The sequence below is a fragment of the Eufriesea mexicana genome, unplaced genomic scaffold, assembly GCF_001483705.2.
Source record: "Eufriesea mexicana isolate 0111107269 unplaced genomic scaffold, ASM148370v2 scaffold4744748667, whole genome shotgun sequence".
Taxonomy (NCBI): domain Eukaryota; kingdom Metazoa; phylum Arthropoda; class Insecta; order Hymenoptera; family Apidae; genus Eufriesea; species Eufriesea mexicana.
Genome location: NW_016907867.1, coordinates 139338 through 153182, shown reverse-complemented (window position 1 = coordinate 153182; position 13845 = coordinate 139338). Strand labels below are relative to the sequence as shown.

The following is a 13845-nucleotide window of genomic DNA, read 5'->3' as shown; positions in this document are numbered from 1 at the left end:
TGTCAACCGTCGCCAAAGTGCCACGATGGTCATTGGTAACTAGAGGGCTTGAACTACGTACAATTGTAAAAATTGACAGTTAATTAGTTACCAAGCATTATCAAGGCGCCACGGTGGTCATTGGTAAACGGAGCATTTGAACTATTCACAATTGTAAAAATTGACAGCTAGTCAATTGTGAACCTTTACAGTGGCGCCACGGTGGTCATTAGTGATCGGAGCATTAGACCTACTTACAATTGTAAAAATTGACAGTTAGTCAATTATCAACCGTTACCAAGGTGCCACGGTGGTCATTGGAGATCGCAGCGTTTGAACTACTTACAATTGTAAAAATTGACAATTAATTGTCAACTATCACTAAGGCGCCACGGTGGTTATTGGTGACTAGAGGACTTGAACTACGTACAATTGTAAAAATTGACAGTTAATTAATTGACAAGCGTCATCAAGGCGCCACGGTAGTCATTGGTAATAGAAGCGTTTGAACTACTCACAATTGTAAAAATTGACAACTAGTCAATTGTCAACCGTTACAGTGGCGCCACGGTTGTCATTGGTGATCGGAGCGTTCGAACTATTCACAATTGTAAAAATTGACAGTTAATCAATTGTCAACCGTTACCAAGGTGCCGCGGTGATCATTGATAAAAGGAGCGTTTGCACTACTCACAATCGTAAAAATTGACAGTTAGTGAATTGTCAACCGTTACCAAGGTGCCACGGTGGTCATTGGTGACCTACGCTTGAACTACTTACAATTGTAAAAATTAAATGAAAATTGACAGTTAGTGCATTTCGAATATAACCGCTAATTAGAATATACTTTGAAATAAAAAGTGCCCCATTAAACAATTCAAAATTTTTATTAGAACATCGATCAAAATAATATTAAAACAAATCTTGGATATAGCGATGCACTATTCTTCCCATGGCATCTTGACCGAAATATGTGATTTCGGTGTGGCAGTCAAAGGATTAATTTCGATTAACCGTATTATACCCTGCATAAATATTTTATTCCGACGATCCCATCGAATCATCCGCGATTGAAAGACGCGCAGAGTCTCGTAAATTCTCCGATTCTCTTCACTGCACGGATCGAGGAACAATATCGAGTGTCACGACTAGGAAATGTCAGAGAAATCTAGGAATCTTCGCGACATTACGACATATCAGCTTTTATTTTTCTATTACCCACGTCTGCAAATATATTCCATCGACCGGGGAACCGGGGACGCACATGTAACCATAAATCGATTCGTGGGAATTGTCAGCGCGACAATGTTCCGCAAAAATCGGATACCATTCCCTACGTTCTGCATAGCGTTGTTTAATAATTCCTCGAAAGTTACGTTACCCGCAGGCAGTTTTGAATGAGTCGACCGCGGCAGGTTCGCGGTGGAATAAGGAAATTAAAATAGTAGGCGAATTCAACGGAGCAAGTTCGAGGAAAATATAATTGTATATTCCATGTTATATCGGTGAAATGGTAGGAGCGTCATCTATATTAAATCTTACCATGAGACATCTGGTTCAAGGCGCTTCCTGCAAATGGCTTCCGAATTATAATGTTCTTCCCGTCTTCTCTGCGCCACGATATGCGGGGTGGTGGCACGCCTTTCGCATGGCACGTTAACTTCACCTGTACGTGTTATGAAATCGGAATTATAAAGAGAATCGACTTCGTTATTGCCTCCTAGACACGGGGCCGCGTGTAAATATGTTCGAAAAAATGAAACCCTTGTGTACGGATATCTAGCCCAGAGTAAACCGTGTTATATCTACTAAAAACTGCGCTATTCGTCCAAGGCAAACGAATTACTCGATGAATGAGCGAGAAATCCCAGGATTGATTCGATACTTGTACATTTCGAACTGTTTTCAAAGTTTTCCAAATTTCCGAACAGCGAAATGAGTTTACGCCGAGAAGCTCACTGAAGTGATAAAGAATCTAACCTATTTTACGAAAAATTCTTCAATAGTAACAGGAACAGATAGACAATTAGTATTTATCGATAAAAGGTGTAAGAGTATGTAAGAGTATGCTAGCTCCGGTCACCGTTAAAGCGACATGAGTGACGTTTAAAATAATAAAAGGAAAGTTAAAATAAAAATGAACGTTTAAAATAATAAATTACGACACGAGTGATTTCGAAGAAGGGTAAATCATATCCTCGAAGCGAATATCTCAACAGGCACGGGACAAGAATTTCAAGCAAAACCATGTCGACGATTGTCCCCTTAGTGGGATCATGGTGGTCACCAGTCACACGACGATATTAATTCTTTTAATTTATATTTGTTCTATTCTAACCATTTTTTGAAAATTTCAAGAAACTAAATGAATAGATAGAACTTTGTGCAGAAGACATTAATAATTTGTACCATTTTCTTTTTTTCTTTTTTGCCAAATTGTTTGATGATATAATTTATCTTTATATAGTAAAAATAATGGAAATTTTGGCCCCCTGAGTATACCCCATTTAAAAAGTGTCAAAATTTTTTAAAAACTGTCAAAGTGTTGACTGCAATGACAGTTCCATCATCACAGACAGTGACCACTATTGGACCAAGATGGCGACGAAAATCATGTGTCATCGTTTTCTGTGAGAATCAGTGGAGTTAAACAGTGGTGACGATGTAGACACCCTGTGCCTTCTTTTCTCGAACGCACAGTACATGATCCCTCAACGTATCGGTTAACTCTGTGTATGCTTTATGAAATAATTACGATTTTTCTCGTGGTCCAGAGAAACTTGCTCAGGATAATGTTTCGTAACGTGTAGCTGAACAAAGAATTCAAAACTGAACGAGATTTTTATAAACACGGGACCAGACGATTGAGAGCGTACTGTCATTAATAACGACGTTCGGTATCTGGATGAAAGAGCATCTACCTAGTCGTTTTAGTACTTCTGGCTGGGACTGGCACGAATTGGAATTGAAATTTTAATTTTTGATAAGCGTAAGTACGAATTGGCTCAGAAACGCTCTGTGGCAGCGAAATACGACCACGTTATTCCTTTCTTTTGTCTCCTTTTCTTCGAAATTTAAACCTATTTTCTCGTCCTTTATTACCTTTTACTTTTTATCTTGCCGCTTATTTTATTCTTCAAATTGCGGTTTAAGTACTTGTAACATATTAAATCACCGTTAGTTGCGAGTTACCATTATTGGAAGACTAAAAACTAGAAATAAAAGAAGAAGTATAATAATTTTTGTTAAGCCACGAGTGATAAAGACTCAGACAGATTATTTCTTCTTCGTGGATAGTATGAAACTATCGCGAATGAATTATGTATTGAGTAATGAAATTTAGAAAAGTCAACATTTGAAGTCATCAGCCAAGAAATAATATATATATATATATAGTAACTATGATTGTTTCTACAAATGCCAGTAATGTTGTCAGTAATCTTAATTTAATTTGCTTCTGGATTTAGAAATTAAAATATATAGAATGATACATAGAACTTAATATAATAAATATAAATATAATAAATAAATAAATACGTAGGACTTCTAAAGCTTAGGGATTTATAAATATAATAAATATAAATATAATAAAGAAATAAATACATCGAATTTTTAAAGCTTAGGGATATATTAATATAATAAATATAATGAATATAAATATAATAAATAAATAAATGCATGGATTTTCTAAAGCTCAGGGATTAATAACTATAATAAATGTAGATATAGTAAATAAATAAGCACATAAAGTTTCTAAAGCTCAGGGTTTAATAACTATAATAAATGCGAATATAATAAATAAATAAACACATAGAGTTTTTAAAGCTCAGGGATTAATAATTATAATGAATGTAAATATAGTAAATAAATAAACACATAGAGTTCCTAAAGCTCAGGAATTAATAACTGTAATAAATATAAATATAATAAATAAATAAATACATAGTGCTTCTAAAGCTGAGGGATTTATTTTTCTCTAAGTGGTGGATTGATTTTATGGAAATACAGGCAAAATTTGATACAAATTCTCGTTCACCTTAGTTACATAAATTTTTGGTTTACACGTAGACGTATATTATAATCGAGTTACGCCGTCGTTTCATCGCTGCTTTTTAATTCTGCTCGCGCTGAATTTAGTCGGTAAATCGTTTTTAATCGTCAAATTTTTCAGAGACTGAATATTTACGCTCTATAGACGCGATCTATCGAAACCACGGCTATAGGCTTTTAACGCTGCGATTTGAGCTTTTTATAACGAAATAAAATATCGCGTACGAAATTGTTAGATCTGCCTTATCGACTATCTGCGGAGAAAAGTAATATTTGTTCTGTCGCGGCATCAGCTTTGATAAGAAAATAGAGAAAATGTGAAATATGCTACACGTATGCTTCCAAAGCTACGCGATACATATACATGCAACAGGTTATTGAAGTCCTTTAGCAGTATTCGCAATATCTCTTCTTTCGTAATATGGAAAGTCTACGTGGATTTCGACGTTGAATAATATTTGACGGTGCAATTCCTACAATAAACAATTGACTTAGGCAACGACATTGCAAAGTTAATTAAATTCGAACGAAACGCGAATTGAATTATTACGCGAATCAGATCTCTGGTGCATATTTTGTCAATGATTCGTCGTCAATATACCTGTCCTCCTTCCCGTACCATGACATCGCTCGAAGTCTCCTCGGGAATGAAGTCTGGTGGCACAACGATTGACAACATTCCTGTCTGAAAACATACGATATTATTTTTTACTATATAATTCAGATACTATATTATACTTTTAACTATACTTTTGTTTTTATTTTCTACTGTATAATACTGCAGGATATTTTTAGGCATTGTTAGGATACGATAGTCAAAGTGTTCCTGTAGGGAACACTTCGCCAGGTTTAAAGGACTCGTTAGGGTCCGGCTGCCAGAATGGTCTTAGGAGGTCGGGGCCAGGCCACGTGAGGTGATTTCGTGCAACCCCGGCTTTCCCCGCTGTGACCCTTCTGAGAGCCTAACATGGAAGGAGGAGTTTTCTCCTCCTTCGAGGGGAGACCCTTGCCTTCCAAAGGGCCCGCTCTGGAAGATACAGTTTAGTTCATCAGTTCAGTTTAGTTGTCTTTCAGTTCATCAGTAATTCGTGTTGAGAGTCTTGAGTTGTAGTTTAGTTGATGTTTAGTTCGTTACGAGTTCGTTAAGAGCTGTTAGTTGCAGTCTTTATAAGCTAAATTCAGTCCCTAGTCTGCAGTAAATTTTAGAAGCCGAAGTACTCTTCAGTATAGTAGAGACTGTGTGACTCTACAATACAGATCGTGTTAAATTAATACTGTTAAACTAGTATGAGCATGTTATCTAGAGTGCGTGCGAAAGGACGAATGACCGTGCGCTAGGATCGTGTGGACGGGATGTTTATGAATGCATCGGATGAAAGTGAAGTGTGTCTCTCGGAATGCGTTTGAGTGTTTGGGCTACGTGACCCGCTGAGGGTAAGATTGCACGGAGTGCGTGAGAAAGTGTGATTGGGAAAGAGAGAATAGGTATGAAAGAGGAAAGAATGTGTGGTTTTAAATAGGGATGCAAGGGCGTGAGTGGGCAATATGTAGTATGTCGTAGTACGGGGTAGTATGTTAGAGTTCGTAGTAGAATTATTAGAGAGAGAGTTGTGAAGAATTGCGTTGTTAGTTGTATTCGTGTTGTTAGTTATAATCGTGTTATTAGTTGTAGTCGTAAAAGTTTAGTTGATAGATATCTATATTCGTAGTCTTTACCGTCACCGCACATTGTATATTATATTTTATGTCTAATAAATAGTAGTTATATTATTTAACACCACACAATCTCTGCAGTATCTATTGTCAAAGAACTGTGCATCGGTGAGAAAATTCGCAGAAATTATTCCAAGTCGGTTGTGGAATAAACGAGCTTAAACCTACTTCGATATAATTCCGTCTGCTGTTGGAAAATGTAAAGTTATCGGCGTAAATAATCTCGCGTGTTGTAAATAACTTTATTACTCGAAGTTATTGGCCTCTAGCGGTGGTCCTAGACGAAAACCGAGCGCGCAATTGCACCGGAGGATTACACGCTGCCTGCAAGAACAGTATTTCAACGACAATGCCAAAACTCGTCTCGCACCGACTATATTTTCCTGCACGCACCGGAACCAGCCGGAATTTAATGTTAATGATACGCTTAACGGCTGCGCGATGCATCAAGTAAATTTCCTTTCTTACCGAATCCCTAAATTATATCCGCACACGTTACTCTATTCGCGAACGGGACTGAATAACGTAAGAGCCTCTAAATCCTCGCTGTATTTCGCCTCCCATAACCTGCACTGCAATGGAAGCTGAAGCAACATATCACGAGGTTGTGCAGCGGTGCGAGAGAAGAGGCGTACGAGACCCCACTGGCATCGTTTCCAATGAGTGCCGCCATTTTTTTTATTCATTAAGAGAATACACCGCAGCGAGACATAGCAAGTAACAGTAGCTGCGATTGCAGTCGAACGAGGACAGTAGTGGAAAGAACGAACGCGACAGAAGTATAGCGAGGGTGGAAAAGCAAGAAGGAATTTTTTCCCTTTTATTTTTACATTTCCATCTAAAGCGAGAGTTAAATTGTCGCGGAACTGCTGCTCGTTCATTGGTCATTTACATTCGCTTCCAGTATACCGACGTATGAGCAATCATCTGCTGCTCCCCTCTAGACGAATCGTCGCGACGCGTTCTCCTGTCTCTGAATTCGTAATTAGCCACGTCTTAAACCGAGAAATATCAAGTTTCAGCTGGATATAATCATTTTCAATATGTTCCTCCGCCATTTTGAATACCCCAGTTTGCTTTTTAGAATTTTTATGTGGAATTCGTAATCGGTGATTTCGAAAATGTGTAAATAACAATTTCCAGCATAATTTAATATTTTTCTGACATATCTGTCCGCCATTGTGTTTGTTTCTTCTTAAATCGCGAAATATCAAGTTTCAGCTGGATATAATCATTTTCAATATGGTCCCTCTCCATTTTGAACACCCCAGTTTGCTTTTTAGAATTTTTATGTGGAATTCGTAATCGGTGATTTCGAAAATGTGTAAATAACAATTTCCAACAGAATTTAATATTTTGTTTACATATCTGTCCGCCATTGTATTTGTTTCTACTTCTACTTTTGGCTTCGAATTGATAATTAATTAATTCCTAAATGAATTTGATTTAAATAATAAATTGAAATAATGAAAAATTAGTCGTACATAGAAAGATGCCAATTTTTCAATAAATTAAAAAGTGCCTTCGCATTTTGGGTAGCATTCCGTCGAAATTCCCCACTGTGCGAGGTCCTCCGAGGCACGATGGAACAACTTTCCCTAATTTTTTCCTAGTTTTTTCGCAGGTGCATTCGTCGCTTTCTTTCGCCGAAAGATTTACCGCACCTGGTGCGCACTGATTGATCGCGGAATGATTCGTTGAGGAATTCTTCGAAATATAGGTAGCAATTCTTTTTGCGAATGGTTTATAAACGGGCGTGGAGAGGCCGGGCACTTGGACTCGTAAGAAGTTGCCAGTTATTGAGACAAATTTCAAGCTGATGGCTTCGAAGAATTCCTCGGGAAGAAGGCGTTAGATAATGGAGTATGGTAAGGAGAATATAAGTGTAGAGGTATTTCAGGAATTGCCGCGTTATTGAAACAGATCCATAGTATCCGATCTTCCCATAAAACCAGCGGATATAAGGATTCACGATATTACGAGCTGGAAAAATCGGTCAAGTATTTACAGTAAACATATTCAGCTGTCGGGACAAATAATTAATCCTAATACGATTACACTTTTTCAACGAATTATTTATTATCTGAATAATTCATATTTAGATAATACATCATTACTACCACATAATTATTATTTCATAAATTATTATCAAAATAATTCATATTTAGATATTCAATTTTTATTACTAATAAATTATTATTACTAGTGTAGAGACATGGGCAGTGGTTAATAATACTATTTATTTATAATATAATAATAATACAATTTGTAGTAACGATCAAGCCTACGAATATAGATATATCAACTAACTACTACAACTTAACAACACAATTACAACTCCAGTGTTTGATCTAAAATACAATTATCCCTCCTACAACACGGTCTGACTATAACACGATTCATAAATTGCGGGAATCCTCCTACAACACGGCATCCTATAACACGATTTCGCTCTACATGATAAGAAAATTGCGAAAACCTTTGTACAACATTGTACTTCTACAGCCCCGGCGAGGCTTGCAGTCTTTAAAGTTACAGTGTTGCAGAAAGTATTTTTGTTTTGTTTTGTGTTGTACATATGTTTATATTTTTAACAAAAATTAAGTTGTTTATGTAGAATTAAAAAAAAGTTGTTTTTAATAAATTTTCGAAACATAACCCCCCTTTTTGTACTGGCTCTGGGTCTCATACAACACGATTTCACACAACACGACATTTTCTAAGAACCTGTCTACCGTGTTACAGGAAGATTAGCTGTACAACTCTGTTCTAATCACTCTTCCTGAAACCTCTACACAAGAATGTTGGATTTCCGTTAATAAATTCGAACACAGTCTTTCTTAATAGTTATATTTATGTGTTTCTCCTCGCATAGCTGTTTCTTGACTAACACGAGTCGGACACTCGCATGTTTACATAGGAATCTCTCCTCTTTCCTCGCACACCGCCTAGCCATACCAATGTGTCGCGATTACCAAAATCCGTGTATACTCAAACAAAGAACTCTACGCAAGAACTGTCCGCTAATCACTTTTGTCTTCCTTTATATCTTCCCAAAAGCCTCCCCCAATATGACCAAATATGGTCATGCTAAGGGCCTGACGCATCACCGGGGTTTTTCCGACCGACCTGGCCCTCGAACCCTCGGCGACCTTCCAAGCTAAAGTCACCTATACACGAGGTAGAAATCCTGCGATACTACGTGACTAATAAATTATTATTACGAGTAACAGAATAACTCGTGAAGAATAAATTTTCGAAACAACAGACCTTTTATTAATTTTAATTCGAGTCCCTCCGGTTCCCCGAACCCCACGCATCCTTACAATAGCAAACTGCGATACTCGGCGTTCTGTTACGATTCGCAGGGCAGATTCCCACTGAAGAGATCCGAGGCGGAGCAAGTTCTATCTATGTCTGAACTTTTCCGAATCATCGTGCGTTTAACCGCGAAACATCGGCAGAGTCGAAGGGACTTGGTCCCACTCTAATATCTTTCCACTCCACTTACGGCGCGAGGAAATCAGTGAACAGTCGACGGAAAGTGGAGGCACTCGCTCTTACATCCTACCCTAGGTGTGCGTGTAATTATGAAGACGTAATCTACGCCACGACGAAACTTCAATCGTTATAACCGAGTTGGCTCACAAGTCACCGAACTGCTTAAAGCAGTCTCAACGAATACATCACGAAGAGGCAGGCGAACAGTGCTGTGCCTCTCTTGTCCTTCCTCATCCTTGTCACGTGACAGTTTAGTGACAGGCAAACTGACATGTGCCCGAACGCGTAAACTTGCCAGTGTCACGAGTGAATTATGAAACTCCGGTCTATTCGATAGATTAATTATCGTCTAGTTGGGTCCAACTCGATCGTAAATATTGGTTAACCCGCACGTTCGTCGAAAAATCATCTGACCGATCAACGCGCAGTCATTACTTCACGACCAACTGTATTTACTTAAACTTATTTTCGTTTCAATTATTCAATCCATCGTGAACAAATCACGAATCATAAACTGGTTCGATAAACATCTCGCTATGGTTGTTTTGCATATTTTTTATTTAAATGCAGGCCAAATAGTGCGGGGTTTTAACGAGCGAGTATTGACAAATTTAAATAACGAATTAAATTGAGGAAGTTGCGTTTAATCTGTTAAAATTGACACTCTGCGAAGTCTCTTTCCATAATTTGACGTACTGTTTGAAATTAGATATTTTATTTTTGACAACGTTCGATATTCGATGATTCATATATTTTTAGAACGTCGAGTAAATTTATTCTAAGAAGTAGTATTTCTCTCGGTTTATTTAATTTTAATATTGAATTTAATTCTCTTCTTCTCTTTTTCTTTTTCCTTTTTTGGAGTACATTGTTCTCTTTGATACATTTGCATGTAATTTATCCCCGAGTGTGTACGTATATATTCATATACATATTTATGGAATTTGGCTGGAAGAAAATATTTTCCTGTTTTAATAATTTATGCATAACAATAGCCTTTGGGCGTGTTTTTTCTTCGCTCATATGTCAAGAGCATAGAAGTGGGTTGAGAATATACAATTGCGTTATTAATTTGAATCCCAAAGTTTGTCGTCCGACATCAGGCTGTAAGGGAAACCAGGGCCGACCGTGTTGTAGGGATAATTTTGATTGATGTGCTAGGAGATACTTTAATCTGGATTTAGCGAAAAGTCTTAAAACATCTGAACAGGGAGAGCAGTATCTTCCTGTCGCTTGGAACATATCCCCTCGATAAACGAATGATACTGGCAATTAATATTAAATATTTCGTTGACGAAAATAATATCTTTTCTTTTAAATTCTTTCTATCTAATTTTAACAAAATTCACTCCTTTTAATTTACTTCTTTACTTCATCGCAGATGCAAAGCACTGCAGTATTTTAAGCTTGCAAATTTGAAAAATCTCGCGTAATCGCGTACAATTTACTACCGAATATATTTCTCCGTTCGTACCAGTAGAACTGAAACAATTAGCAGCGAAGAAGCACGATATTCGATGAAGCAGTATGAAAGCTGAGAGAAAATGCAATTAACGTTAACCAAACTATTCAAAGGTTCCCTGTTACTCAGCTATCAATCTTTTTCTGATTTATCTACCAGGAGTTTATTTCCTCAATAACAATTTTGAAATACAATTATATACAGATTAATCTACGTAATTTTCTTTAAACGAATATTTAAAAATCCTTCACCCTGTTATGATGCACCATAAATACGATAAAACCTGATTCCTCTTCGGAAATCACAAGATAGATATTTTTATCTACATTCACAGTGATCATTTACAGTTTTACCTGGTGTTGCTTTATCTACAAACGCAGTGATCAGTTTAATAATCTCCTCGTTGGATGCAGACGATCATGTGAATACGTCACTGCAGTCAGAATGCCAACTTCTCCTAACCATTTGCCATAATCTAATTAATAACTTGAACCAAAGATTTCCTGCTACTCAGCTATCAATTTTTATCTGATTCATCAACGAGGAATTTATTTCCTTAATTTCAATTTTGAAATATAACAATATGCAGATTAATCTTCCTAATCTTCTTTAAATCATTATCTAAAAATCCCTCATCTTGTTATGATGCACCATAAATACGATAAACCTTGAATCTCTTCCGGAAACCACGAGATAGATATCTTTATCTACAATCACAGTGATTATCTACAGTTTTACCTGGTGTTGCTTTATCTACAAATACAGTGATTAGTTTAATAATCTCCTCGTTGGATGCAGACGATCATGTGAATACGTCACTGCAGCCAAAATGCCAACTTCTCCTAACCATTTGCCATAATCTAATTTCGCAAATAATTTGCGATTAAAGAAACTGCTCATCCATTAAGCGTATTACGCAAAGCAAGCGGATGAGATTTCCTTGCGCTGTTTCTCTTGTAAACATATTTCATACCGAGGCACATTTTGTTAGCCGCACAGTCGTCGGTATGACAAGCATGCTCGAAAGGAGTCACCGCGTTGAAGTCGCACGGAAACGAGCAGGGAAATACGGTTAGCCGAAACGAAACTGCTCATAGAATTGCGGGAGGGTGGCGTCGAGTTTTACCAGTCGGCGAAGGCACCCGGAGAGGGTGGAAAGGGGTGAGTACGAAACGAATTTTGGGCTTGCTTAACATCGGCATAATGGAAGGCACGGAAGAAACCTGTATTTAAATTCGCAGCATTTTCCACCTATTCGCTAAGATATTTTCCACGTTGTTTTTCACCCCCGTTGCCAGACAGACGCCGCGAAAGCTGGCTCGTGGGGGGTTGACCATCGAGTCGCTGACAACTCGAGCGTTCTTCAAGAGATTACCGTTTCTTCTCCTTTAAGGGAGAAGTGATTCCTGGATAAACATGGGAAGTTTAGATTCAATCTGGAATGTCGGAAAATGAGATCTCAAAGGAGAAACCCCCGACTCTATCTCGACATATCTCTCTTTACGAAGGTGAGACAGTTGGTAAAAGGGATGAACGCGGAGTCTTGTGTGCTTACAGAGGGGTGTGTATATTGGTGTAGTCATGGCCTCGATATTGGGAAGAATGGCTGATGGTTTGGAAAATCGGAGGAATGAAAAGCAACGTCTGGATGTTACTGAAAATAGCTCGTTTAGAGTCTGCTGCTCGCTTGTTCACGCTTTTAGAATTACCGAGTCCTTTTTATAAATTATTTTTGCGATGTCTAGTGCAATTGAAACGTGCCAAATAATACAGGAAATAGAAAGATATATCGGATGATATGTCAAAAGATATGTCGGAATGATATGAAAGGAACCAGGAGAAAATACACTTATCAAAATTTATATAACTCAATTTGTAATTTAATTTACATATATTTTTAATTTATCTATATAATATAATACTTCGGAAGGTTGGGTCTTCTGCGCTTTTTAGTAAAAAGAATTGCACTTTAATGGAAAGGAATAGCCTGAAAGATTGAGCTTTTAGAATTTTTTCCGGGAAAAGTAATTTCCAATGAAGTTACGATCCAGTTACTATAGGAAGCGACATTTCTTTTCTTTTTCCATTACTATTATTTGTATCGCAATTGCATTGTGTCATTTTATTGTTTCCTTCTCTTTTCTTCTTTTCCCTCTTTTTTCCCCCTAGAACAAAATTTTATTTCACCGTGAATGGTGCTCACGAGTGCGTTGAAATTTTTAGCACAAAAAGGAAATGGGTCGTCTCACTACTCATCAATTTTCTGCAAACTTATTTATTCTCCATAATTTTATGAAAAAGGAAGTTGTTGGCATAGATTGGAGTACAAGTTTTATGCCGGTAATTAGATTATCGAATTTATGCGTTCCAAATCTTTTACACGATTTTATATTTTCCGGATATGAACGCGACGAATTACTCCAGTCGTGAAATTACCTATTATCTATCGAGATTAGAATAAATAATTGCGTTAGTTTAAAAGGACTGTAGTGGTATTTTGTTTTTCTTAATAAGTATAGCAAATGAGAGTTGTGCAATGGATTTCCGTGATATGTCGTTAATGAGGGCGCAGATTAACGTGGATAAACCTAAATATTATCTCTAAGATTGTTCTAAACAAGCCCCAACGTTCCAGAACTAGCGAAGAGGACTTGTTAAATTCTCTGGTATGCCATACTTCTGTAGATTCTGGAGAAATACCTTTAATACTCGCAGAGATTGTATTATGGGGTTAACAATATTCTCCAATTTTCGTGTTTCGGGGGTTGCAGCTATGGCATGAATAGTTCAATCAGATAAGAACTTCAATTAATACGCATAACGAAAATAATGTGATTTATCAGAAGACGAGTAAAACTAAAAATATTCAACAGTGATATTTTATTCTTGTTACTTAACCCTTTGACTGCGGTACATTCTCCAAGAGAATCATTAATACAGATATTTGACAATTGACAGAACAATATTGAAGCAATTACCGATATTCAATTACTATGTTATATTTTAGTTTGAATCAATTGGTAAAATAGCAAAAGTGATAGAGTAAGAAAAAAGCAGGGAGCTTGTATTTAAGTCTTTCGTTTATATTGATAAATTTGTGAGGACGTATATATACGTCTTTCGTATATATTGATAAATTT

The 13845-nt window shown here is 37.0% G+C and overlaps 1 protein-coding gene across 1 annotated transcript in view; it reads right to left on the bottom strand.

Moving 5' to 3' along the window:
* The window catches only part of LOC108553108 (lachesin), a gene marked incomplete at its 3' end in the record, with an annotated part of 46921 nt that overhangs the window by 10429 nt on the left and 22647 nt on the right, over positions 1 to 13845 (bottom strand). Inside the window, exons 5-6 of the mRNA XM_017907913.1 lie at positions 4631 to 4714; positions 1522 to 1645 (exon numbers count right to left, since the gene is read on the bottom strand). Of these exons, the coding sequence (XP_017763402.1) occupies positions 1522 to 1645; positions 4631 to 4714 (208 nt within the window). The remainder of the gene's footprint in view (positions 1 to 1521; positions 1646 to 4630; positions 4715 to 13845) is intronic.